The following is a 23,929-nucleotide window of genomic DNA, read 5'->3' as shown; positions in this document are numbered from 1 at the left end:
CACCACCCAGAACCCCACACACATCTGCCGAAACCCGAGGGTGGCGGGCACGGACCGCACCACCCAGAACCCCACACACACCTGCCAAAGGGTGGCGGGCACGGACCGCACCACCCAGAACCCCACACACATCTGCCGAAACCCGAGGGTGGCGGGCACGGACCGCACCACCCAGAACCCCACACACATCTGCCGAAACCCGAGGGTGGCGGGCACGGCCCGCACCACCCAGAACCCCACAGCCTGCCCAGAGCTGGCCGAGTTCCCCAAGGACACTTACTTGGAGTATCACCATTGATGTCACATTTCATCATTTCACTGACAAAGTCACCAAGGGAGGAGTAGGAAGAGCTGGAGTCATCGTAATCCATACTGTCACTGCCACTGCCAAGTGAGCGGCGTGCACACAGAAGGACAACAGGAGGAGGGGACAGGGGAAAGAACCAGCTGTCAGCATCAGGGAAAACAGCGGAGCACCCTTAACTCCAGGCCAGGGAACAATGTGAAATAAGGAAGCTAACACACAGCAACCAGCCGACGCATAACCAAGGCTTCTAATGCTGGCATCTAACTCCCGCAGGGTTTTGCCATTGTGCTGTCTCGGCACCAGCGAAAGCCTCTTTACCTTAAGCATTTGCTGCTTTGCGGGCACATGGGACTGCTCACCTGTCATCGGTAGGGTCAGAGTCAGAGTCACGCTCCGGCGGCACACTCAGTGCCTCGGCCAGCTGGGAATTGCCATCGTAGACACGGTAGTGGATGGGCTGCAGCTGGTGTGCGTACCACTTTGGCTTGTCGCCGATCAGGGCCGGATCAAACATGTCTGCTCAAAGAAGAAAAAGGAGAGAGCTGGCAACGGTGGTGGGCTGGAGGCTGGGGGAAGCAAGCAAAACATAAAAGAAAGGTGGGAACAAGTCCAAAGCCAAAGAGGAATGGAAGGGGCAGGCCAAAGATGCGGAAGGGAAAGAAGCACAGGGAAGAGCCGTCCCAGGGACCAAGGCCGAGGGCGGGGCAGCGCTGCAGGCGGGGACTCACTGTTGTGAATGCGCTGAAAGGCATAGTTGGTGGGGTTGAGGATCCATTCCCCAAAGTACTCCACCGCCTGAGTCCTGGCCAGTTTCTCAGCGAAAGGAGTCTGCCGGGGACGTGAGGCTAGAAAGGAGCCCGCCTGGAAAGCCACCACAGGCCGAGGGAAGAGGCGCAGGGTACGTGTGTGCATCTGAAAGCCCTGCAGCACGTTGGGGGAGTTGAAGAAACGGACCATGGCCACTCTGGGGAAGAAGGGGAGGCGAGGTAATGCGAGTCCCACAGCCTGCAGAGCGAGGACCCCTTAGACCCAGCGTCTCAGGCCCCTCCCAGAGCCATCGCCAGAACCAGACACCGAGGAGGGCAGTGTCTCAGAGTTTTCGGTCCTCTTCTTCATTCCAGCCCTTAGGTGCCCGACAGTGTGAAGGACTATTTCCTCTCTTTGCTTTGACTAAGGTGGCAAACATAACCCGCTGTCACACATATTTCACATGCGAGGAAACTCTGGCCCAGGGAAGGCGTCTGCCCCAAGGTCACCGTGTGAGCACAGCCCAGCTGAAGAGCTCGCGACCCCCCGCGCTGCTGGGTGGGTACCTGGTGGCGACATCCACGGAGTCCACATCGTTGCCGTAGATGAGTGGGTTGAACTCGGTGGAAGGGGTGGACTGCAGGTCGCTGGAAGGCCTTCCCAAGAGCAGGGGGATCTCCTGGCCCTCGTGGAATTTCTCCAGATTGAGGATCGGCTGGGTGTTGAGACTCATGCTGGCGAGGGCCTGTGGAGCAACAAGAAATTCCTCACCGAGGGCAGAGTCCCGGGCCGCCAGCCCAGCTCATCCCCTGGGGCTGGGCCTGCCTCTTAGAAATAAGGATCCAAATATTTTAACCTCTAGAAAACAATGTGAATTATGCAGATCTTCGGCTTAAGCCAACCTGGCTCAGGGTAAGTTGATCAAATCCAGGGCAATAGTTTTCACATTTTTTTTTAGCCATGAAATCTTGTTTTTCCATTGAAATCTATGTGGAAACATAAACAACTGAAGCTTAAGCTTCTTCGAAGGACATAAGGAACCCGGAGCCTCGTGAGTTTGGTGCTGGCAACCTGAGTCAACCCCTCAGAGACTCTGTGGGGCACTGTGGAGCCACTGGTCTAGGTCAGCGAGCTGCTTCAATGTTACTGGGCATAGATTTCACCAGAGGCTGCTGTTAAAACGCAGATTCTGACTCTAGAGGCCTGGGGAGATTCTGCACGCCTACCACACCCGCCCAGGGAGGCTGGTGCTGCTGGCCTGCGGACCGCACCCCGAGTAGCAGAGGTAGGAATGCAGGGTCAATGAGCCCAAGGACCACGGCTCCTACAGCCCTTCAAAGTACAGTTCCATACACCACTGCATCAGTCATACTACAGCAACCATCAGGAATGAAAACAGGCAAAGGAAAAGAGCGGCAGAACTTTCTGCACTTGACAAGGTATCAGGTTACATCAGCGGTGGTGAAGCAAGTGAGAGGGATGCTACAAAATGACCCACTTAAAGCCACGCAGGGGTCATCTAGGTGCTGCTAGGCAACTCAGACAACTAGAGACAGATTCCCGACGACCCTTCAAATGAGGGCAGGGATCCCTAGAGGACAGAGCCGTCCACTGGTGGTCCTCCGCAACCCACACGGCAGGCAGAGGAGCGGGGCCTCGTCGGGCTTTACCTTCAAGTACTGCGCTCGGCATGCAGGGAAGAAGAAAGTCAGTCAACGCAAAACGCACTGAAGGGGTTACTCAAAGGGAGGAATTTTTGAAGAAAGGATTCTGCGGGGACCTAGGGATCAATTTAAGAGAAAAAAAGTAAAAAGCCAGATTGTCCTCACTCCCTCCTAACAAGGCTGAGAGGATCCAAGGCCATCAAGAACAGCAGACGTGACAAGAAGCTGAAAGTGGAGGGTGTTTTCCACAGCACCGGAAGCAGCATCGGAAGGTGAGAGGCTACGCAACAGTCAGGGAATCTGAACAGCCCCCAGGCTGCCCCTCCCCTCACGCCCACCCAAGGTGAGGGCTATGTACACGTTGTCCAGAGGGAGAGAGGCTCCCACGTCGGCTGCCTGCCCACGGCTGTCCTGCGGTGGGGCTGCTCCCCCGCCTCTGCTCCGCCCTTCACCCACCTGCTTCAAATGTTTTTTCAGCTCCAGTGACTCTGGCTCTGGAAGGACAGGGAGCACCTCTGCGTTGGTGGGGGCGATCACCTGCGCCAGAGAGAGCGTACAAGGCATGACCTCCAAGTCCGTTGCTTAGGAGCTTCTCCTACATGAGGGTGAGTGAAAAGACTAGGAGATTGTTTACGCATTGTCGTAGGTACATGAACACATACATCACATACCAGCACGTATGAGATATATACACACACGTGTATATGATGTGCATACACGCCTGAAGGAAATACGCCCAAACGCTGCTGGTGACTCTCTACATAGTAGAATTATGTTTTTTACTTACTTCTTTATACTTATTTGTATTTTCTACAATTTTTATAATGACCATATGAAAGGGCTCCCTACCGAAGTCTGTAGGCACACTACGGAATGTTAACATGTGTTTTTAAAGGTCTGCACTGAAAGACAGTTTCTCACTAGAAACTATAACTGAACACAACCGGGAGCTGATCCACAGCCCACGTAACCGTCCCGCCCGCACAACTGCCCGGCTGCGCTGGGATGCGGGAGAACTTCGTTCTGGCGACACTACCCCTTGTCCTTCTCGGAGTCCTCCAGAGGGCTCTAAAAAGAACGGCCTCAATGCGTCGCACAGCAGAGATCACCACCGACTCAGGGCCTTCCTGGGAGGAGTCTGGAAAAACAGGACGCCGCCCCACGGTAGCCCCACCACGGCTCAGCCGAGAACCTCACCCTGCTGCTGTCCAGATCCACCAGCCACACGTCGTCAGGCATTTTGAAGTCCAGTTTATAGAGGAAGAAGCTGGCGGGGACCCCGATGATGTACGGCGTCGGAGCCAACAGCAGCTGTGGAAAGGATGAAGGGGGAAGAGACGAAACCGAGACCTGTTGGGACCATTTTTCAAAGCAGGTTTTTCCAGATAAAGGACCAATCCCTCCTCCAAAACCCTTGAAGACAGATCTAGCTGTGTTTCAAAATTCAGAATTTTTCAGATTTTAGAAAAATGCATGTAATACCTGCAGTGCTGTAGCCAGTAGCCTGGAATCATGAACATTCACTGGGTAAGTAAACACTGTGAATAGCATAGGCTTTACCACCAGGTCAGTTCAGGTCAGGTCGGATTTGCAGGGGACTGGGAACCAGAACTGACTCACGGCTTCTCAGGGCATTGAGCCTTCCCCCCAGAGCTGGACAGAATCGGAACACAGAAGTGACAAAGACAGAAGACACCTTGCGACTCACCTGCTCTGCCGACGCCATGCAGGTGGGCAGCAGGGGGATAACAGGAAACATATACTCCAGGGGGTAGACCATGGCCACAAACGCCATCACGGACATGGAGAGGGCGTTGTAGTCCCGGGACTGCAGCACCACCTGCCACAGGTCGTGAGGGTCACTCAACCGCACAGATATGGGTTACAAGAAAACCGCTTCCAACACAATGATTCCATTTCTTTCACCACCTTGCCTGTGGTTCTGGGCGCTTAGTTTCTGCCATCATCCCCGCTTGTGACCCCACTCTGCTCACCCCTCCCAATACAAGCGCAGCGGCAGCGGTGGTCTTCCCGAGTCACTCCCTACGTTCCTAGTTCTTGGGCCTGCAATCCCAAGACCACTCGCTGGGACAGAACTACTGGTATTTCTGGAGAATTCGGTCAGGATAGTTAAAGATAATTAAAGTGAAGGGCAAGCCCTCTGAATACCTCCCATATGATCCCAGTATCTTAGTTCAACACACACCTACCAAGTAGCTGCTCGGTACCTAGTATATTACCTCCCGGAGACAAAAAGATGAGAGAGATACAGTCTCTGATCTCAAAGAGCTCGTGGCTTGGCCTCCGCCATATTTCAAAGCTTGAGGAAGGGCTAGAAAGCTGGTCCGCTCACCTTGTGCTCTAACAGGATGCAGGTGAGCACCTGAAGGCAGGCGTCCACACCCAGAAGTTCCAAGGGCAGGTGCAGTGGGAAATCCACCAGGCTGAATCGAGAGGGGTCTGGAAGAGCAAAGGTCAGCGCTTGCTGGAGCTCCTGGGGCAGGACCTCGATGTCTACTCGCTTCTGCCCCGAGATGGGTACTGGGGAGCGCAGCAGTCGATAGATCCAGGCCTCGATCTCTCGAAGGTCGTGCAGGAGGGCATTTGACTTCTCCTCCACTAGCAATGACCCGGTGAAGATGCGCCACATGGTGTCCCTGAGGAGCAGAGAGCGGGAAACAGACGCTTCAGTGCCAGGAGCTGATGCCCCACGACAACCCACGGTAAGCAGGGAGGGTATAGTGATGGCAGTTGGAAAAGCCCACCCTGGGAGCTCAGCTAGGCCCACAGGGCAAGTACAAGAGTGAGAACAAGTAGAAAAATGTGACCACTGCCCTGCGCATCACGAAGCATCGGTTCCTGAGCACCGACCCAAACACAACTATGGCAGGAGGGCCACCTCAGCAGCAGTCTTTTGCTTAGTGAGGACTAACATAATGTGCTTAGAAAGGTCTGAAAAACTTCAGGCCTTAGAGAAAATCTCCTGTGCCCCTCACAGACCAATTGCACCTCGTTTTGTAAATCCCTGCCCACCCCCACCATCTCCCGAGCGCCAGCGGCCAACCGCACCTTTGGATGCCTCGGGGGATGCCCAGTTTCTTGCCCAGCAGCCGCTCGCTACAGCAGTCCACCAGGCGCTTGAGGGTGTACAGACACTCCCGGAAGGTGGAGAAGAAGGGGTAGTGGCTGAGCACACAGAGGGACGTCAGAGTGCTGTTGCGGGAACGGCTCCCCGCCTTGGCCCGGTGCTTTCCCCGAGGAGACTGGTTCACATCAGGGGTGGAGTCGGCGCTGGGAGGCTGCAGGGACGAGCCGCTCTCCGAGCCCTCGGGGCCCACCTCTTCTGAGGCACAGGCGGCCCGGGGTCCTTCCTTCCCACGGGACCCTGCCCCAGCCTCTCCTTTTTCCTTGGGCATTCGCTTCTGGAAGGAGCGGTAGAAGTTAACACAGATGCCATAACGGGTGACCCCAGTGTCCTTGTCCGTGAGGGTGAAGACAAAAGAGGTGTCATCGCGCAGGCTCATGCGCCGCTGCCGCACGCTCAGACAGCCCTCTGGCTGGCAGAAAAACACGACGTCGGGGGGCAGGGGAAACTCGGTGTGGTCCTCCAGGGGGTACCGCCGCAGCAGCTCCGGAGTCTGGGCCACGCTATCACTGCTCGGGTGCCTGAGGAACACAGAGACCAATTCAGCAGCCTGGGGGCTGGGATGTGCTATCAAATCTTACCACGGTCAACAAATAAAGTTCAATATGCTGTTCTGGATCAAGTAACTAACTGCAGGACCCTGAAAAATATGGGTGCTGCTTGCTACATTTAGCTGGTTGGCTAAGTGAAGCCTGCACTGTTAGCATGACATCTGTCCTGAAGAGTGAAAAATTTCGACAATAAAATTATCATCACTCACACCTTTTCAAGGTGCGTTAACGAATCAGTCATCAAAAGAACATATGAAGGTAGAGAAGGAGCAAAATGTACTTCTCCTTTTTATAAAACAGGGACACTGAGGCATATAAAGTACATTTGCTCAAGAACACAGAGATGCTCATTAAGAGGAGAGTTCTGCCCTGGCTGGTGTGGCTCAGTGGACTGAGTGCCAGCCTGTGAACCAAAGGGTCACCGGTTCCATTCCCAGTCAGGGCAGATGCCTGGGTAGGGGGCCAGGTCCCCATAGGGGGCGCACTAGAGGAAACCACACACTGATATTTCTCTCCCTCTCCCTTCCTTCTTTTCTCTAAAATTAAATAAATAAAATCTTAAGAAAACAAACAAAGAGAGTTCTGTTCCATCTATGTTCCTCCAGCCGCTACTCTGAACGCCCCTGGCTATGTTGTTTTCACCAGTGGCACCACTCGTGCGCCCACCAGAGTAAAATAAGGGGAAGAACGAGACTTGCAAATCAACATGGAATTGGACAGGGGAACAATTTCGTCGCTATCCCAGACGACGAGACAAAAATCAGTCTCTTCTTGGTTACCTGGCACCTACGATCACCAGATAGTCAAGTAACCGAGGACAAAACTTCTTCTTCTGCACCATGGCTCCAATGCATCAGTTCATCTCAGAGAAGCTGCAGGGCTCCAGGCAAGGAGTCAGCGTGCCCAGGAGTGGTCCTGTGGTTATCTGAAAATCCAAGTCTAACAGAAAAAAAGTACCAGTAAGATCCATTGCTCTGCCTAGGGGACACAGCCCTGTCAGCGTCACCCAGCCAGGGGCACAGGATAGAAGGTCTTCCAATTTTGTGCTGCAGACAGGAGAACCCGACACTTTCCCCAGCCCAGCATTCGGTCCAGGCTTATGTGCTCACAGAGTCAAAGGACAAGAAGGACAAATAATGGCTCACATCCCATCCCTACAAACCAGTCCATTCTCAGGCTTGCCTCTGGGCTCCTTTTCTGAAAACACAGGCCCAGTGAAGCCTAATCTGGATTTAGTCATTGCGATACCAAAAATGAAGTCACTTTCAGGACCGCTCCAGGGTGGATCAGGACCAAACCAGACTCCCTAATCAGCACTAATCTGTACTCCTAGCTCCAGATGGAAACCTAATTATCCTCTGTTCCAATATGCTGCATCCAGCTTGATGTGAAACTACCATATAGACTATACAGTTAATTGCTCTCAGGCAATCTCTGACAATCGCAGCTGACTACCCTACCCTGTGCAATCTCGAATTAAGAATATCTGTGACCCAATTGCTTTATTTAAACCATTTTTCTTCCCTCTTCAAGCAAAAAAGGGACTCAGTGGCTACTGCTACTGGCTCTGCCCTTGGTGCTGAATCATAGTCTTTCTCCTCTATTTCGGTCCCAGCATTGGAATCAATAATACAACGCACGCAGACAGGGCCTTGTCCTTCTGTAGCTTACAAAGACTGGGCACTAGATGCAGAAATAACGAGATTTCTCCAAGGACAGGGAGAAGTGCTCAGAGGAATTTCCAAACCAGGGTCCAAAGATTAGGAAATGCTTACAGGGTCTTAATTATAGTTGTTTTTTTTTCCTGTTGGGTGTCCCACACACTTCTGTAATAAAATGTTTCACTCTACCTCAAGATGATTTTCAGTGCTCCCAGAATTCCACTTCTGTGCCCTGCACGTGGCCACACTGAGACCTGGTTCACTATACACAGGGAATCGCATTACACTACACACACTCACACACCAGTCCCTTTTTCATCACTGCATGTGCGCCCATACACACATACACACTTCCTGTATGCTTAAGGCCCTATTTGGTACAGATAATGACTAGAAGAAGTTCTATCTTTTCTCTCCCCTGCTTAATAATAAAAGAAGGGTTGCAGTACCTCTCAAATCCTCAAAATACTGCCTCCTCCTTTCCCTTGCTCCCAATAGAGGACCAGCAGGTAACAGGATTCAGTGTTATCTCCATAGCTACTCTGGCTCTCAGTACTATTTATAGCTGAGCCACAGTCCCTCCCCTGCGTGGTGACCTCACAGTGCTAGCAGCTGCTACTCCAGAGTCAGCCCAGGCCCGTGACAATCCACTCTCCTTGAATCTGGAGACATCTCTTCCACTGACAGCACCTGCTACTTATTAGGTTATCTTCTCCCCATCTGTCCTTTCTTTGCACTTTGTGCTCATTCTGGAGTTTGGCAGAGATATCTCCTTTGCACACAACTAACACCAAGTGCCCCAGCTTGCTGCAGACTCATTTGTAGGCATCACCGCCACCCAGGAAGTCCTCTGATCCTCTCCTCTGGTAAAAGCATAATGCAGGAGGTGGGGCACCGTTACAGAGCCGACCTGAGCTCTTCCCAACCAGAATGAGAAGAGGAGAGCAGCAGAACTGAAATGGGAAGTGGGTAAAAGCATAATTCATTCTATGAAGAATTATGTGGACAATGCCTAGGGTGAGAGCCAAAGTATAGTAAGTCTTCACTTAACGCCTCCAGGTTTGGCAACTTTAAGTGAAACGATATATAACAAAACCCCATTTTACCACAGGTTAACTGACATTAACAAGAGTTAAATTCCTAGGGCATCTCATCAACATTATAACTAAACAATGTGGAATGAAACAGCATTATTTGAGGACCTGATGTATCTTAAAATAAAAGAGAATTTATAGGTCCAAGCTCAAGGCTAAGCCTTGAAATTTATATTTACACTGAAGATCAGGAACCCTTTCCTGCCAAAATCTCAAAGATCACACCTGAAGCATCTTCTGCTAATGTAGTAGGCATCGGGCCTCCAGCGGTGGGATCCCAGCCCCTCTCCACTGAGAATCACTTCCCCCAAATCAAGTCATTATCATGCTCTACACAGCTCATCTCCCTCCAGAGCCACAAGGATCCTGAGATCTTGTGAGTGTTCTAGCTACTAGCAGCAGGATGGATTTTTAGCCACAGTTCCCAGCTCATCAACAGCACTGCCTCTGGTTATTCAGATTGCAGAAATAATGAAGTTTTTTTTCTTCTCATGCTCTCCCCTACTCACAAATCCTCTAACACCACCTATAACTCACACTCTGTCTTCACATCTACCCGAGTTCTGATTCTGCCTCCTGCCTCAACCGTATTTACTAACACGGAGCTCCTGGTTCCTCAGTCCTATATTCCAAAGGCATCAAGCTCAAAATGCATACCATTCTGCTGAAGTCCTGCATCACCATCCACTCCGTCCAGACGCAGATTTGCAACCCACAGGCCTTTCTGCAAGTTACGGATGTCTTTTCAGCCTACAACCAACCCTATGAATTCGCCTTTTTAAGGGCAGAATTTCATAGTAAAACCACAGGAACCGAAGAGCGATATGACATCTTTGCTGACGTGAGCACGAAAGGCTCTATCCTCCTCCCTCTCCCCAGGCAGTGACCTTGCAGGCACATCAACACAGACTGGGTCCAGCATGGGAGAGAACAGAGAGCAATGAGCAAGCTATAGGCAGGGCTGGGAAGGAGGGGAGGGCAGGAAAAGGAGGAAGAATTTAGAGATGCACGAGGATGCAGAGGGAAGCAGTTGCAGGAAAGGCTAAACGGTGTCTTCACTCACTAACAAGTCCATTTTGAAACACCAAATTAAAAAATAAATATTTTAAAGAACCAAACGGAGTTCTTCAAACTGTAACCAAAAATCAGGTGCAAAGGCACACGCACACACACGCGCGCGCGCGCCAGGTGCCATGCCGGATGGGCCCTTGGGCTGGACAGCTCTGCCCGCCCCCTCACCTGCTGGACAGTTCTCCCCCGCCTCCGCCCCGGAACCAGTGCAGCCCGCCAGTCTGGCAAGAACCGAGCCCGGCAGCGGCTAGCTGAGCCCGGTACAGTAGCCCGCAACCACTCAGCGACTCTCCCCCACTTCTAGCCCCGCCCCTTCCTGCGGACCCCTTTCTCGCTCTCGAGACCCAACGCGCCCTGACGTTCCTTTACGGCCTCCCGAGACCTCCTTCTTCCTGGAGCCCCTGCTTCCTCTCCGAGCCCGTTTTCCTCCTAGGAACCCCGTCCCAAATACCCTTTCCGGGGCCTCCAGTGGACCGGACCTTCCTACCTCCTGAGCTTTGGGGGACCGGCCAGATCCGGCCGGTTGTCCCCCGGCAACAGAACGTCCGTCGCTCCCCGGCGCGGGACCAGATCCGTGTCTGCACCGGGGCGAGTAGGGTGGCGGGTGGAGGAGCGCACCGCTCCGACCGGCTAAGGGAGGGGAGGGTGAGGAGGGTGGTGGGCCCTACCATTCACCCCCGCAGGGGTAGAGGGTGGCACCAAGCCGAGCTGAAAGGTGGAGCCGACCCAGGAGAAAGGCGGCTACGCGCACACCTATAGGAGTGGGAGTGGGAACGCGATGGGGAGCTCAGGGCCAGCCCAGCGCCACTTCGTGCCAAGGTTGCGCAAACAGGTTTTAATTCGACATGGTGATAGAACCCATTCCGATGAAGTGTGGACTAATTGGGAAGCTACTTCTCGGGATAAACTGCTCCTGAGTTTCTGATCCTACCCCCGCACTCGCGCGCGCGCACACACACCTCTCACTCTCTCTCCCCACACGGCTTGGAAGTGCCCAGCCGCTCGCGCAGGAAAGCCGTCTGCCCCGGCAGTGGAGCCTACCAATTCAGGGGAGGCGCGGGCAATAAAAGCCGGAAGACGCGGTGCGGTATCACCTACACCGGGTGAGCGCCAAGGGAAGGGGGCGTGAGCTGGGCCGCGGTGCCCGCTGGGAAATAGAGTCCAGTCGTCGTGAGAGGCCCAACCCCAGGCTGGGCAACCTCTCCCTGGCTCCGGGGACCTTTCTTCCCATCCCATTGTCTGGGGACCGAAATGGTGCTTAGCTGAAATACTAGTTCTGAAAACTCAACACCCCCTTCCCCATAGAAAGACAACTTGACCCTCTACCCCCAACATGAAAGGGGAAGGGGGTATCAGCATTTCATGGACCCTCAGGGTGCAATGGGGGCTAGTAAAAAGAGCCTGGCACTTGGACTTGTCTCCGTTCTGAGTCTGGAAGTGAGCCTAAAGGACACAGGCTTCCCTCCCTGTGGCCGTTTCCCCACCCCCAATCCAGAAATTGCTTCTCTCATTCTGTATTCACTTCGGTCTTCTTGTATAAACAGTACCAGTCCGACCTATCAGACAGGCAGTCTCGAGGCATTTATGGCCAAGCCACAGAGTGACAGTGGACAATTTCTCATGGGGCCCCGTGGGGAAGACAGGAAGTGGTGGAGGCAGCATCAGCAGCGCCCTGGAGCACCTACTGCAAAGTGGCCTCAGGCTCATTCATTTGGTGAGTCAGTACAGTGTTCACATGGAGCCCAGCTCTGGCAGGACACCCAATGCCCAGCAGCCACAGACTCCCAACCCTTTGACTCTCCTTTAATGCCACATGAGGATCTCCTTTGCCCAGCTCCCAGGAATGTTTGCCCTACTCAGTCTGTTCCACCTCTAGGAGGCAGCCATGGGGCCTCTGCCAGCCCAGAAAACAGAAGATACGGGGGATCACTCGTGCACATCCCAGATCTCAGAGAGCAGCGGGGGAAGCTTTTTGTCCTGCAGGCGCAAGGCAAACACTTGCTCTGAGTGGACGCTGCTCAGTGTCCGGAGGCTCACCAGCTTCATTAGCATCCGTGGGAACATCAGTCGGTCCTGGGGAAGGAGGACAAGTACAGACTTTGTCTCTCCCCAGGGAAGAAGGGCAAGGGTAGGGGAGTTATGGGAGAGGCAGACACCCCTGTGTACACCAGGGGTGTCAAACTCATTTTCATGGGGGTGGGGGACACATCAGCCTTGAGGTCGCCTTCAAAGGGCCGTATGTAATGTTAGGACTGTGTAAATGTAACTACTCCTTAACTGGGGGCAAGGAGCTCGGTGGTGCTGCCGCTGGGTAGAAACAAAGTGTGAGCCGGATAAAACAAGGTGGAGGGCCGGATTCAGCCCGCGGGCCTTCTGTTTGCCACCTGTGGTTTACAGGATGTAATGGGGGTGGGAGTCTAGAAGGGATAGTCAGTGTGCCAGGAACGAGCCTGTGTGGAGGGGAAGGGCAGACTCACATGAGGGTGGTGGATGGTGACGTAGGCATGCAGGGCCTCCACATAGGTGTGTTGCAGCCTCTCTACTTGGAGCTGATCCTGCACATTGGGCCGGTCTATAGTTCACCAACAGAGTTGAGGAGCAAGTCCGGCCGAGGTCAGCCTCATACCCCAAATCGCAACCAAAAATAGGAACATGTCCCACCCTACCTCTCCCACCCCAAAGTAACACAGACAGCAAGGGCCTCCACCCCCTACTGTGCCTGTGCTATGGGGCCGGTGCCCCTCCTTAGTTCAGGTCTCTTGCTCATTTTCCCTTTTGCCCCTCCTCCGCACCTGCAGAAAAGATGCTGATGGCAATGAGCAAAGCAAACTCGGCATCATTGAGTTGCAGCTCATTCATGGCTCTGGAGAACTCGAAGATGGGGTTGATGAACTCCACTTGTAGTCCTGGGGAGGAAGAGGGGGGGCTGGGTATGTGGCATGAGTGGCGGGAACTTCCTTCTCTCCTTCAACTCCACAACTTAGAGAGCGGCCACGCTAGGAACTCAATAAGAAGTCTCCAGGGCTCTGCTCTGTAACCTCTGGCAATTTTCTTAACCTTTCTAGGCCTCATCTGTTAAATGGGAATCATATCTGAAGTTATAAGACTGTTATAACAGCCAAGTGATAAAGCACTTAGCACTGTGCCCGGAACACAGGAAGTGCTGTATTAAATGATAATAATAATTCTGTTATTCTCATTAAAATTCTTGACCCCATTACTAGAAATAGAGGTAACTCATTTTTGTTTAAAAAAACCTTTTCACAGGCAATTGGCCTTACTTATTTGAACACTGGAGATACAGTTCATGTTTCATATCCTGGGGGTACGTAACAATGTGGTTGAGGGTGTGGATTGTTTTGCCAGACCGCCTGGGTTTGGGTCCTGGCTCTGCCATTTACTAGGCTGTGTGACCTTGGGTAACTTATTTAACCTTTCTGAGCCTTGGTGTTCCCATCTGTAAAATGGAGATAATAGCGCCTACCTCATACTAGTCCCTAGAATAAGTCATGTGTGGCACATATGGTAACTCTTCTGTAAGTGTTTGCTAAATAAATAATACAAACTTAAAAATAGAACCACTCTTCTTGATGGGGGAACTGCTGTTCAACAGAGCACAACCTGAAGCCGGGAGAGCTAAAAAGCACTTGTCCCACGCACACCGCCAAAGCCGCCCAGGCCCTCCCCTAGGCTTTCTCGGATTTCCTCTAGCAAACATCTGCTAACTTTTCCATTCGAGGTTTCTTGATTACTCATTTCCTGTACTTTCACCCTGATGTTTATCAGGTGTATGTTGATTCATTTAATGGACAAGCTCTATGTCATAAAGCATTTGTTGGTGAGGTTTTGAGCCTTGAATTGTGCTGAACAGCCTGTATGTAGAGAAAGGATGAGGAGGTTCTAGAGTTGGACTGTGCACCTGACAGCGTCTGCCACTGCTCGCTGAGTGAACATCTGCAAGGCCATCAGCCCACGTCATTAGTCACGTAGCGGGGAAGGAGAGCGGAGCAGAGACAGCCCCTGTCCCTTCTCCCCAAGACCTCACTGACACAATGACAAATGAACAGCAGAGGTGATATCAAAACTGCTTATAGAAATGAATCTATAAGTACAGGTGCAGAGAACCCAAGCCTGCAAGTGCTAAAGGAACACCCACAAGAGAATGAATGGGAAGGGTTTGGAAGCGAGGATGTTAGGAAGGAGAAGGACTGGGATAATAACCACTTGAGGGAAGATGGTTTGGTAGAGAAGCGGGGCAGGGCTGGGGTTTTAAGGATGGAAGCAGTCATTAAATCGCCCTTATTAGGCACCTGTACATTCTGGCAGCACACAGAAGGCAAAGGGTGCCAACAGTCCCATTGTGCCCTCCAGTAGAGAAAGGCCTTTCCAGAAAGTTCACTGGGCAGCCTGCATTGGGTCAATAAGAGGCACGTGAGCTGGCCTGAGTCACCGGACAGCAGAGAAGGCTTTATGAGCTCTGCCCTGGAAACCAGGACCTCCCAACCCCAAGAGTGGAGAAGTAGCATCAGCCATATTTTACAGACCCACTGCCTCGGTGGTTAGGCTCCTCAGTCCCCTGTGGAGCCTCTCAGTTCCAGTCCCCCCAATGCCCCCACCTTCCACTCTGCCCTATCTCCGCTCCCATAACAAACATTACCAGCAACTGAACATGAGGAAACCAACGCTACTGAGCCGGCAAGCAAGCATCAGCTAGAGAGCGGCCATGGGAACAACCTTTTGGAGAAAATACTCCAAGTACAGGACAGGGAGAGAAGCACCCACTCTTATCTTAAAGCTGCCCCATCTGGGCGTCCCTGCTGTGTATCAGTGGCGGTTCCATGGCTCTTCGGAAAGAGCAAGTGAAGAATGGGGGGGGGGGGTTAGTCCACGTGATCCTTGAAGAGCATGTCTGAGAAAGATTTGCTTGATACTGACTTGGTATAAAGGCTTGGTATGCTTGTTTTCGAGCTATTTTTCCTAGCTGCACAATCTTTTCTTCAAGCCAACATTTGCAGAAGCATGATCTGTAACGTGGATTTAAGTGGAGCTTCTTGTTTGGCTCCATTTAAAGTGAGAATGCAGGACATTCCTGTGCCTCCATGTTTCTTCTCTAAGTGAGACTTCTGTGGAACCCCTCCCTCAGGTTCCCAGGAACACAGTTGGAGAACCACTGGTCCGAGGCAACAGAGGTCGGGAGCAACATTCCAACTTTCTGTCTTAGAGGACCGGGTGAAGCCTTCCCTTTACAGCCACCCAAACCTTGGGCCGCTGGCTCTGGAGGCCCCAGGACGAAAAGTGCCCATCCGTCCAATCCAGTCCCTTTGTGACCTCAGTTCTCACCTGCTTTGGCAAAGTCTTCCCGGTTATAACTGAAATCCTTGAGGAAGGTGATACTCTCACTCCCGGGGTTATACCTCCTCGATGTCTCCAGAAGCATCACCTGAACACAAGCAGCAGAGCTCAGACAGGGACGTGGTAGGCTGGTCTCGGCCTAGGGCGCCTTCAAAGGAAGGTCCCTACCTCCCAGGGGGTCTGGCTTCCCAGCTGGCCATCTGGAGACCCTTCCCAAAGACAACCCTGCTCTGGTGCTCCCTTCACCCCGCAGCCCTGCCAGCCACCTCGATTGCAGAGGTCTTCAGCAGGGCGATCTGGTCCTCCCGGCTGAGCTGCAGGAAGCCGGGCAGCTGTTTGGCAAAGTCAACAATCTCCTGCACGGAGACGATGGCCAGCTCGGTGAAGTGGGCGAAGCGCTGCTGCCGGGCCTCCCAGCTCTGGGGGTCCGGCGCCACGGGCCAAGGCTGCTCGGGAGGGCAAGGGGGGGGGAGACAAACCACTGAGCCGGACCGTCAGAAGCCGGCTGGCAGTCTGGGCACAGCCACCTCTCCCCAGGTCCCTCGGGCACCGTGACTCGGAGCCGGTCAGAGAAGGAGCGCCTGTGACACTGCTGCTGGGCAGCCACCAGCTTCTCGATCATGCCCCGTTGCTCTGGGCTGAGCTGGGGCAGGACTCGGGGAGGTGAGGATGCCCTTGGGGACAGGGATGTGGCCTGAGCCTGCTCCTCCTCTTGCCGCTTCAGTTTCTTCAGTCGGATCTGTTCCTCCGACAGGACGCCTAAGGACGGGCCAGACGTGAGGAGGGAAGAGGAAGGGGTGGCAGGAAGCAAGGATGGGCCCGAGGGTAGTTTGAGGCTCCAGAAAAGCAGAGATCACTGGGTAAGAGCAGAGAGTTTAATCCATGTTTAGCGACCATGTGGGAAGGCTGGGCAGACTCGGCAGCCAGCCTGCCCTCGCACCCCGGCACCCGCACGCCCCTCTTTCCCATCAGCCCCTTCCCCGCTCCTGCCCTCGGCTACTCACACTCCTCTCGCATGCCAGCCTGGCGGCATTTGCGAAGGCGACACTCCTGGCACTTGCGACGCATGTAGGTGTCCATGGGGCAGTGGCCCCCACTGTGGCAGACGTATTGCGCCCCTTTGATGACACTGCGGCGGAAGAACCCCTTGCAGCCCTCACAGCTCAGCACGTTGTAGTGGAAGCCGGAGGCCTTGTCCCCGCACACGCTGCACAGCTCATTCCCCAGCATTTTGGGGGCTGGCCCCTTTTTCCGCTTTTGTGGACGGAGCTCTGGATACAGGGAAGTGCTTTAATGTTCTTTTCTAAGAAACAAGCTTGGCACCCAGCTGGCCACTGCCCTGAGCACTCAGTGACCTTCACACACCTTTTAAACATGCAGTCTAGCCTCTCCATTATAAGAAAGTAGCTCTTGTAGGCCAAGTGCTATTTATTACGTCCCAGGTACTGTCTCAGCCCCTTCCATGTACTAGCTCTGACAGTGGCCATATGCGATAGCTACTATTATAATTTCTGCTTTATGAATAAGGAAATGGGGGCTTAGAAAGGCCTAAGGTAGAGCCAAAGCTCACACTCAGATCACTCAGGTCTAGTTGACCCCAAAGACTTGGTAATGAAACATAATTTTTTACAGTAAAGAGCCCCCAAAGCCCTGGCCTGGTGACTCAGTTGGTCAGAGCGTCATCTCAATATGCCAAGGTTGTAGGTTCAATTCTCGGTCAGGGCATATACAAGACCCAATCTCTTCCCCCCACCTTTCTTCTCTTTCTAAAATCAATACTTTAAAAAAAAACAACAAACCCAAGATATTCCTTCCAGACCCAGGGAGCACCTACGTCCCCCAAGTCCAGCAGCTCCTCACCTGTTGACTCCGGAGGGGCCCTCACTCCAGGGAGCAGGGCTGTGGGCTCTGCCGCCTCCAGCCCCACCCCCGAGGTGCCCCCTGCCGAGTGGGGCATGCTGGCTTCCTCCATGGGGATGCAGCTGCTGCCTCTCAGGGCCTGGCTGCCTGCATCCTGTGCATCCAGTTTCCACAGCTCCCCTGCAGAGTCTGAGCCCAGAAAGAGGCACAAGGCGAGTCTCAGGTCTTCTTCCCCCTCCACTTCCCCAGGGTCCTGGTTGGGAAACTGCAAATTTATCTCCACCCATAGAGGGCAGCAAAACATCAACTCAGGCTTTAGGACCCTGGGGTTTGTATGGACTCTAGAGCTAGTTAATTTCTTGCATCTCAACACCTTAAAGGAGAATGTCAACCTTTGCCCCTTGGAGGGGGCTGACATGCATCTGTTTCAGAGATCAGACAGAACTCTTCAGAGCCAGAGATGAGTAAGCACTGGACACTCCAACCCTCCCAGCAGCAAGCCCAGATTGAGAAGGACCAGCAGGTGCCCGTGAGGGCCAGGCACCAGAACCAGGGTAGAGGTAGTCTGGGCGGGAGGAGGCAAGGATGGCTCTAGACCACTCTCCAGGGAAAGACAGAAGGGAGGCAGTGAAGGAGGCTGATGACTGTGGAGGAGAGGAGTCGGGGGTCCCGACTGAGGGGACAGGGCTGGAGGGGAGAAGCTTACCAGGAAGAACATCAGACACAGGGGCCTCCAGCCACAAGGACATCTCTTCCTGGAGCCCTGGACATTCCCAAGGGCCTGTCCTGCAGGAACAACCCAGGTTACACTGGTCCAGAAGTGGAGTGGACTCCTTCCTTCTCAGCACTCACATGTCAGCCAACATTTACTTGATACACACACACACACACACACACACACACACACACACACACACACACACACATATCAGTCTATGCTAAGGCTTTACATGCCTCCCCCACAGCACCCCTGTGAAGTCAGGACTATTCTGTTGCCCATTTTACAGATGAGAAAACTGAGTTTCAAAGAGATTAAGTAAACGGCCTTTGGCTACACAGTTAAGCAACAGCAGAGCCAAGATTCCAACTCTGAGCCCTCGGCCACGAGGACACTTTTTTCCCAGAGGCCCCTTCTCCAGGCCGTCAGGGGACGTGTGGGCACATCTGCCCTGGTTCGGTCAGAGCTCCTTCCGCCTCACCCCGGCACTGGGGACAGCTGAAGTTGGACAGAACCAGGACCTGGCATCGAGGCTCACTCCACCCAGTGAAATATGCTGCCTGCTAGATAACCTCACTCCTGCCCCTTCCCAGGGTCCCAGCACAAAGAGTTGCCCTCCAAGAGCTGCCCCAGTCTGCATACAGGACCTCCCCCCTCACAGCCCTCAGACGTTATTCTTGAACCTAAATAGAATCCTGTTGCTGCCCAAGCTTCCATCACCATCATCTTCCCTCACTTCTCCGCAGAGAGACCCTCTCTAAGGTCCACAGGACACCCGTACCCCGCCCCAAACCCACGCGCCACACACACACACCGAGCCCCAGGCAAGTGCTGAGGAGCAGACCCACCGAACGCCCAGGCCACCAGACTTCCCTGCTGGGGCAGTGTCTGGAGCCCCCTTGCTGAGAGAGGAGGGAGGTGCAGTCCCTGTCCAGAGGCCTCAGAGGTGGCTGGGAAGCCGGAGCTGAGCGAGACAGGGGCCGGAGCCCCAGGCAAGTAATATGGGGAAAGGCTGAGGGGAGGGACTGCCCAGGGGTCGGGTCACTGCTCCTTCCTGCCAGGCAGACCGGGAGTCAGCTGGAGCCGACAGACTGGAGCCCTGGCCTCCTCACCCGCCTCCCGCCCCCCCTCCTGCAGCTTCCCCACCATGCTGACTCCTCCCCAACCAGCCACCCCCTCAGCCCAGTGCCATCCCTGCCCCCCTACCCCAACCACAGCAGTTGCATTTCCCTGCAGACCAGCCCGGCTCCACGTCTCCCCTTCCTCTCCTCACCCAGGCTGCTTTTACAGAAGGACTGCCTCCCAGGCACCCCCACCCCAATCCCGGCAGCCTCCAGAGTTGGTGTTCCCTCCCCTCCATAGACATTTCGTGGAGCAAAGGTCCCAGCACGGCCTGGAATTGCAACACGGAGCCCAGGGCCTGCTCTCCCAGCCTCCCTGCTCCTCCCCTGCCTCTGGGAGGGGGCCAAGAAGCTCTCCCCACCAGCCCCAGGCCTCAGCCAAGCCGTAGAACTCCAGGGTGGAGAGAGGCAGGTGCTAGGTCTTCCCGGGAGTCTCTGAATGGGGGTGCCCTGTGAGGGGTACCAACAGGGGAGGGGATCAGGAGAGAGAGGAGCAATGGCAGGCCCGGGATGGGGAAGGTAGAGGTGGCAGGCAACCCGGGTGCCAGCCCAGGGGGGACTCAGGAAAGTATGCAGGTTCCCTCATCTAGGGTACAGTTTCAAGTGAAGTGATGACAGGCTCTGTCCAGCAACTGCGGAGACTATAGCTGCAGCCTCCCTGCCTGGAATGTGAGATCCGGTCTGAAGGTAGGCGCCATGTTTCACTGTTACCTCCCCGGTAGCCCATGGGCCGGGGCCCGGCACAGACTGGGTACTCTGTTCCTGTTCTTTACAGGAGTAAGTAAACAAAAAATAATGATATTATCCCCTTCTGCCCTACACTCATTAGCTCTGGGCAATTTCATTTCCACGTGTTAATTTAGCTTTTTGGCTCTGGGCTCCGATGTTGGGGTCAAATCCTGGCTTTGCCTCTGCCTCTTATTAGCTGTGTGATCTTGATTAAGCAAGTTACCCAACATCTCTGAGCCTCTGTCTCCCTGTCTTTAGTATTGGGATACTAACAATGATTTCAGCCACCTAAGGCAGGGGTGTCAAACTCATTTCCCCCGGGGACCATGTCAGCCTCGTGGTTGCCTTCAAAGGGCCGAATATAATAGCAACTCCTTAACAGTTAAGGAGTAGTTACATTTACACCGTCCTAAAGTTATTGCAGCCCTTTGAAGGCAACTGCAAGGCTGATGTGGCCCCCAGTGAAGATGAGTTTGACACCCCGGCCCTAAGGTTATCATGAGCATGAAACAATATGTCACAGCACAAAGTGTGGCACACAGCAAGCAGATGGTAGGATGTGGCACATTCCAGGGATGGTAGCAGCTGTTAAATTTCCAACCCTCTCGGCTGTGGGGCTTCCCATCACCGTGACTGCACGGCGTTCACCTCGCAGAGCTTGTTCCCATCCCCAGACTCTGCGCTGTCTCTTCTGGTCCTCAGAGCAGCCCCAGGAAGTAGCATAAATACCAGCTCCATTTGACAAAGAACACTGAGCTCATGGGAGAGGCTTCTCGAAGACCACACACAGTGGCCAAGCTGAGATCGGAATCCAGATGTCCTCACTCCAGTCCCTGTACTCTTTCTCCCTTGGGTGTCGGAGTGCAGGATAGTGTTTTCCTGCTGCCTCTCAGGTCTGCTGGACCGGAGCTGGGGGGGCTGCACTGGGAGAGGCAGAGAGCTCTGGGGATGCTTCAGTCCAGATGTGGGAGGCGAGGAGCTGAGGTTATTGCTGTCTGTTCACCCCCTGCCCCACTGCCAGCTTCCTGCTCACAGGCTCTTCCTGTTTTGCTGTGAACTTCAGTTCCCATGGGCCCCACATTAAAGCATAGGACAGGGGGCCAGGGCAGGCAGCCAGAGGGACCAGGGAAACAGTGGACAGCTGGGGGCAGGGGGGTGACTAGATGGAAGAAGAACAGGGAAAGCAGAAATAGAACAGGAGCTGGGTGAAAGATGGGAGGAAGCACCGGGCGGGGCAAGGGAAATGGGTGGGGGCGGGGAGGAGAGGCGTGACATGACAGCAGGCTGTTCGGTATTGCAAAATCGCCCGTGTACTCATTTTCTCATCTCAGAAAGCCCCTCCGACACCCCCATCTCTACACTTCTGTCTCCGGCTTTTGTTCTTGTTCCCTCTCATCACAAGGTCGCCCCTCACAAGGCCCCCGCCCTGGTCTGGGCATCTCTGAGTCAGGAGCACAAGGCTCTTCATTCCTTTTGCATGTGTGCCCTTCGATTTCTCACGGGGCCCCAGCAGTCCTGGGAGAGTGGAAACCAGGACTCCAGCTCCTGGGAAACCAGAGCTGTTCTGTCTCCGCACCCACAGAGTCCATCCAGCTCCCTCCCCTTTCCCCCTCCCAGCAGCTCCTGCAGAGGAGGGTAGACGGGTCACTGAAACACCTGCCTGCGAGGACTTCAGGGTGGAACGCCGGTCTGGGGCCTGATGACTTACCTTCTGGGAGCAGGGAAAAGCCTCTCTCTTCCACTCCTGACCCTCGGCTCCCTAGTGTCCCCAGAGCCCAGGACCACACGCAAGCCCCACCTGGAGCCTTCTGACCCAGGTCAGAGCCACTTGCCAAACACGCAGTTCAGGGCACCAGCTCCCTGTGCCAGGGAGTGAGCCTCAGCCTCAACGCGAGTAGAGGAGAAGGAAACACTGCCAGTGCTGTACTGGCAGAGCTCCCTTCTTCAGCTTATAGGGGTTCAGGAGCCCCCTGGAACTGGGGGATGACCAAAACCTGTTGGCAATATCTGCACAGAGTTTCCAGTGGCCAACCACTGGATTTCTTCTTCCCCAAGCCAGGGCAGGAAGTCAGGTGATCATAAGCCGGAATTACATGTCCCACTTTGCCAGCCCCATGCCCACAGCAGATGTTAGGTGCGAAGCCTCCCAGTCCCATGGGGCCTTTCCTAGGTTTCCTTGGCTCCTGGAGGAGGCACCATGCCCGGGGTCACCTTCAGCAATCTTCAGAGTCACATTTCTGACCCCCAGAACCTCTGAAGGCTTCTCATTGCAAAAGGGAAACTTTGAAGCAAAAATAAAAGCATTCCCCCAGCTCACGGTCCTAGGCGCTACTGGGTAACTCCCCTGAGAGCACTCAAACCCCCAGGACGCTGTCCATGAAGTGCAGTTTCCAGGGATGGACTAGAGCAGCTGCTTCTCCCTCTCTTGCAGGTCCTTCATATGACTCTGGCCTAACCTCTCAATCACAAGATAGAGAAGAACCCAGGAATTCCTGCTTCCCAGACTGAAGATATAGAAGACAGATAACACTTAGGCCTTACTACATGTATTATTTATCCTCAGATATAGCCTAGGAGAGAGTTACTAGCCAGGGGGTCAGTATCAGATTTGGATACAGGTGTGGCTGCCTCAAAAACTCTAATTCAAACAAACAAACAAAAAAATCCCCCTCATTCTGTCACGCAAAACTGTTTTTCCAGGTGAGGAAAATGAAGATTTACTTCTGCCAACACCAGGCAGCGCAGGCGTCACCTTTGGAGATTCTGACTAATGTCTGGGATGGCCTATGTATCTATCAACATGTCTTTTGTTTTTTCCATCTGTAGTTAGGAACCAAGGTGTGGGGACCACAGAATCCTCTGGTATAAAATATGAAGAAGTTGGGGGGCCAAAAACCAGGGCTCAGCTATAGGCTCTACTGTGTACTTGTTGTGTGAACCTCATTCTTCCTGGATTTGCTTCTCACTATAAAAACCGTGTCTGTTCCATCAATCCCTCCTAACATGGGTGCATGCAGGCACGAAGGATATAGACACACTTGAGCAAGTGATAATAAAAGCAAAAGATGAATGGGAGGGATTTTCCTTCTACTTGCCAAAAGTCAGTGAGCCCAAGATTTACATTCTGAAATCACAACAGTCTAGCTAGTTTGCAAGGAGGGTAGAAGCATATTAAAAGAAAACACTCAAAAACTTTAATATGCAGATTCTCACCAGTTAGCCGTGCCCCTTCGACCTCACCAATGTGAAAAGGTTTCCTTTGTTATGAATCTCTTTATTGACGGTATTTTGGGACCCTCAACTACAGTTTATCCATGTGGTTTGAGCAGCCTGCAAGAAACATCCTATTATGAAGACTACTTAACTGGAAATCAGGAAACTTGAGTTTTAATTCATTCTCCTAAACTATGTGAACTGTTGGATCAAGAATTGTAAGAGGCAGATTTATGAAGCCTATGGGTGGTCTTCGTGAGCTATTTGGGATTTTAAGCAAAATTCCACCTGTGGACATTTTTCTGGAGGGGGGACTAAAATTTCATCTAATTTATAAAGGAACTTGTGACTAAAGAAGGTTTTAAGAACTACCTGGTAGACTACTTACTTAGCTCTCAGGACTTCAGCTCTTATTTTCTATTCAATACTCCCCAACAACTCTGGAAGCAAAGTTTAGATCCTGAGGTACATACAAATAATTGAATCTGGGGTCCTAAGGCAAGATAATGACCCTCCTTTCTATCATATGCAATAATTCTGATCAGGTTTTATTTTTGTGATGACCTGAGGTGATTTGCTCCTTAGTAGGCAGATTGAATAAAAGCATCCCAAGGTCCTATGATCTGGCTTTCTAAGGTTGTGAGTCACTCCAACCTCAATCACAAAGCCTTGAGACCAAATTGGCTGCACCTGGAC

At 53.2% G+C, this 23,929-nt stretch overlaps 2 protein-coding genes across 30 annotated transcripts in view; both read right to left on the bottom strand.

The window, feature by feature from the left end:
* The window catches only part of MADD (MAP kinase activating death domain), a 42,047-nt gene extending 30,112 nt beyond the window's left edge, over positions 1-11,935 (bottom strand). For 8 of the 28 annotated variants that reach the window (XM_037166123.2, XM_037166130.2, XM_037166137.2 and 5 more), the window contains exons 1-11: positions 10,728-11,189; positions 7,194-7,353; positions 5,788-6,384; positions 5,072-5,375; positions 4,427-4,558; positions 3,916-4,029; positions 3,175-3,255; positions 1,621-1,799; positions 1,036-1,271; positions 667-823; positions 281-384 (exon numbers count right to left, since the gene is read on the bottom strand). In XM_037166123.2, the coding sequence (XP_037022018.2) occupies positions 281-384; positions 667-823; positions 1,036-1,271; positions 1,621-1,799; positions 3,175-3,255; positions 3,916-4,029; positions 4,427-4,558; positions 5,072-5,375; positions 5,788-6,384; positions 7,194-7,255 (1,966 nt within the window). In that variant the 5' untranslated portion in view covers positions 7,256-7,353; positions 10,728-11,189. The other 20 variants (XM_037166125.2, XM_053672965.1, XM_037166135.2 and 17 more) reach the window with 8 other exon arrangements.
* Positions 11,936-12,027: 92 nt separating this feature from the next.
* On the bottom strand, positions 12,028-19,446 carry NR1H3 (nuclear receptor subfamily 1 group H member 3). Of its 2 annotated transcripts, none has more exons than XM_037166155.2 (10): positions 19,377-19,446; positions 18,159-18,238; positions 17,453-17,641; positions 16,597-16,863; positions 16,143-16,351; positions 15,859-16,038; positions 15,581-15,680; positions 13,033-13,146; positions 12,718-12,812; positions 12,028-12,313 (listed from the first exon to the last, which is right to left on the bottom strand). In XM_037166155.2, exons 1-10 carry the CDS (start codon positions 19,394-19,396, stop codon positions 12,167-12,169), a joined length of 1,401 nt encoding a protein of 466 aa, XP_037022050.2. In that variant the 5' UTR covers positions 19,397-19,446; the 3' UTR covers positions 12,028-12,166. The 2 variants fall into 2 exon arrangements, with proteins under 2 accessions (XP_037022050.2, XP_037022051.2); XM_037166156.2 differs by lacking the exon at positions 19,377-19,446 and adding an exon at positions 19,019-19,127.
* Positions 19,447-23,929: the final 4,483 nt, after the last annotated feature.

The sequence above is a fragment of the Artibeus jamaicensis genome, unplaced genomic scaffold, assembly GCF_021234435.1.
Source record: "Artibeus jamaicensis isolate MK-2021 breed Jamaican fruit bat unplaced genomic scaffold, CSHL_Jam_final contig_797, whole genome shotgun sequence".
Classification (NCBI taxonomy): Eukaryota; Metazoa; Chordata; class Mammalia; order Chiroptera; family Phyllostomidae; genus Artibeus; species Artibeus jamaicensis.
The sequence above is the reverse complement of the archived record's forward strand: the minus strand, read 5'-3'. Positions and strand labels throughout refer to the sequence as shown.

Bases quoted from the DNA above. Each gene is read 5' to 3' on its own strand.
- NR1H3 (XM_037166155.2), bottom strand. From the start codon at position 19,396: ATGCAACTGCTGTGGTTGGG. The intron at 18,239-19,376 runs GTAGGGGGGCAG...TTGTTCCTGCAG, and splicing joins ATGCAACTGCTGTGGTTGGG to GACAGGCCCTTGGGAATGTC. The intron at 12,813-13,032 runs GTGCGGAGGAGG...GGTGAACTATAG, and splicing joins CATCAGCATCTTTTCTGCAG to ACCGGCCCAATGTGCAGGAT.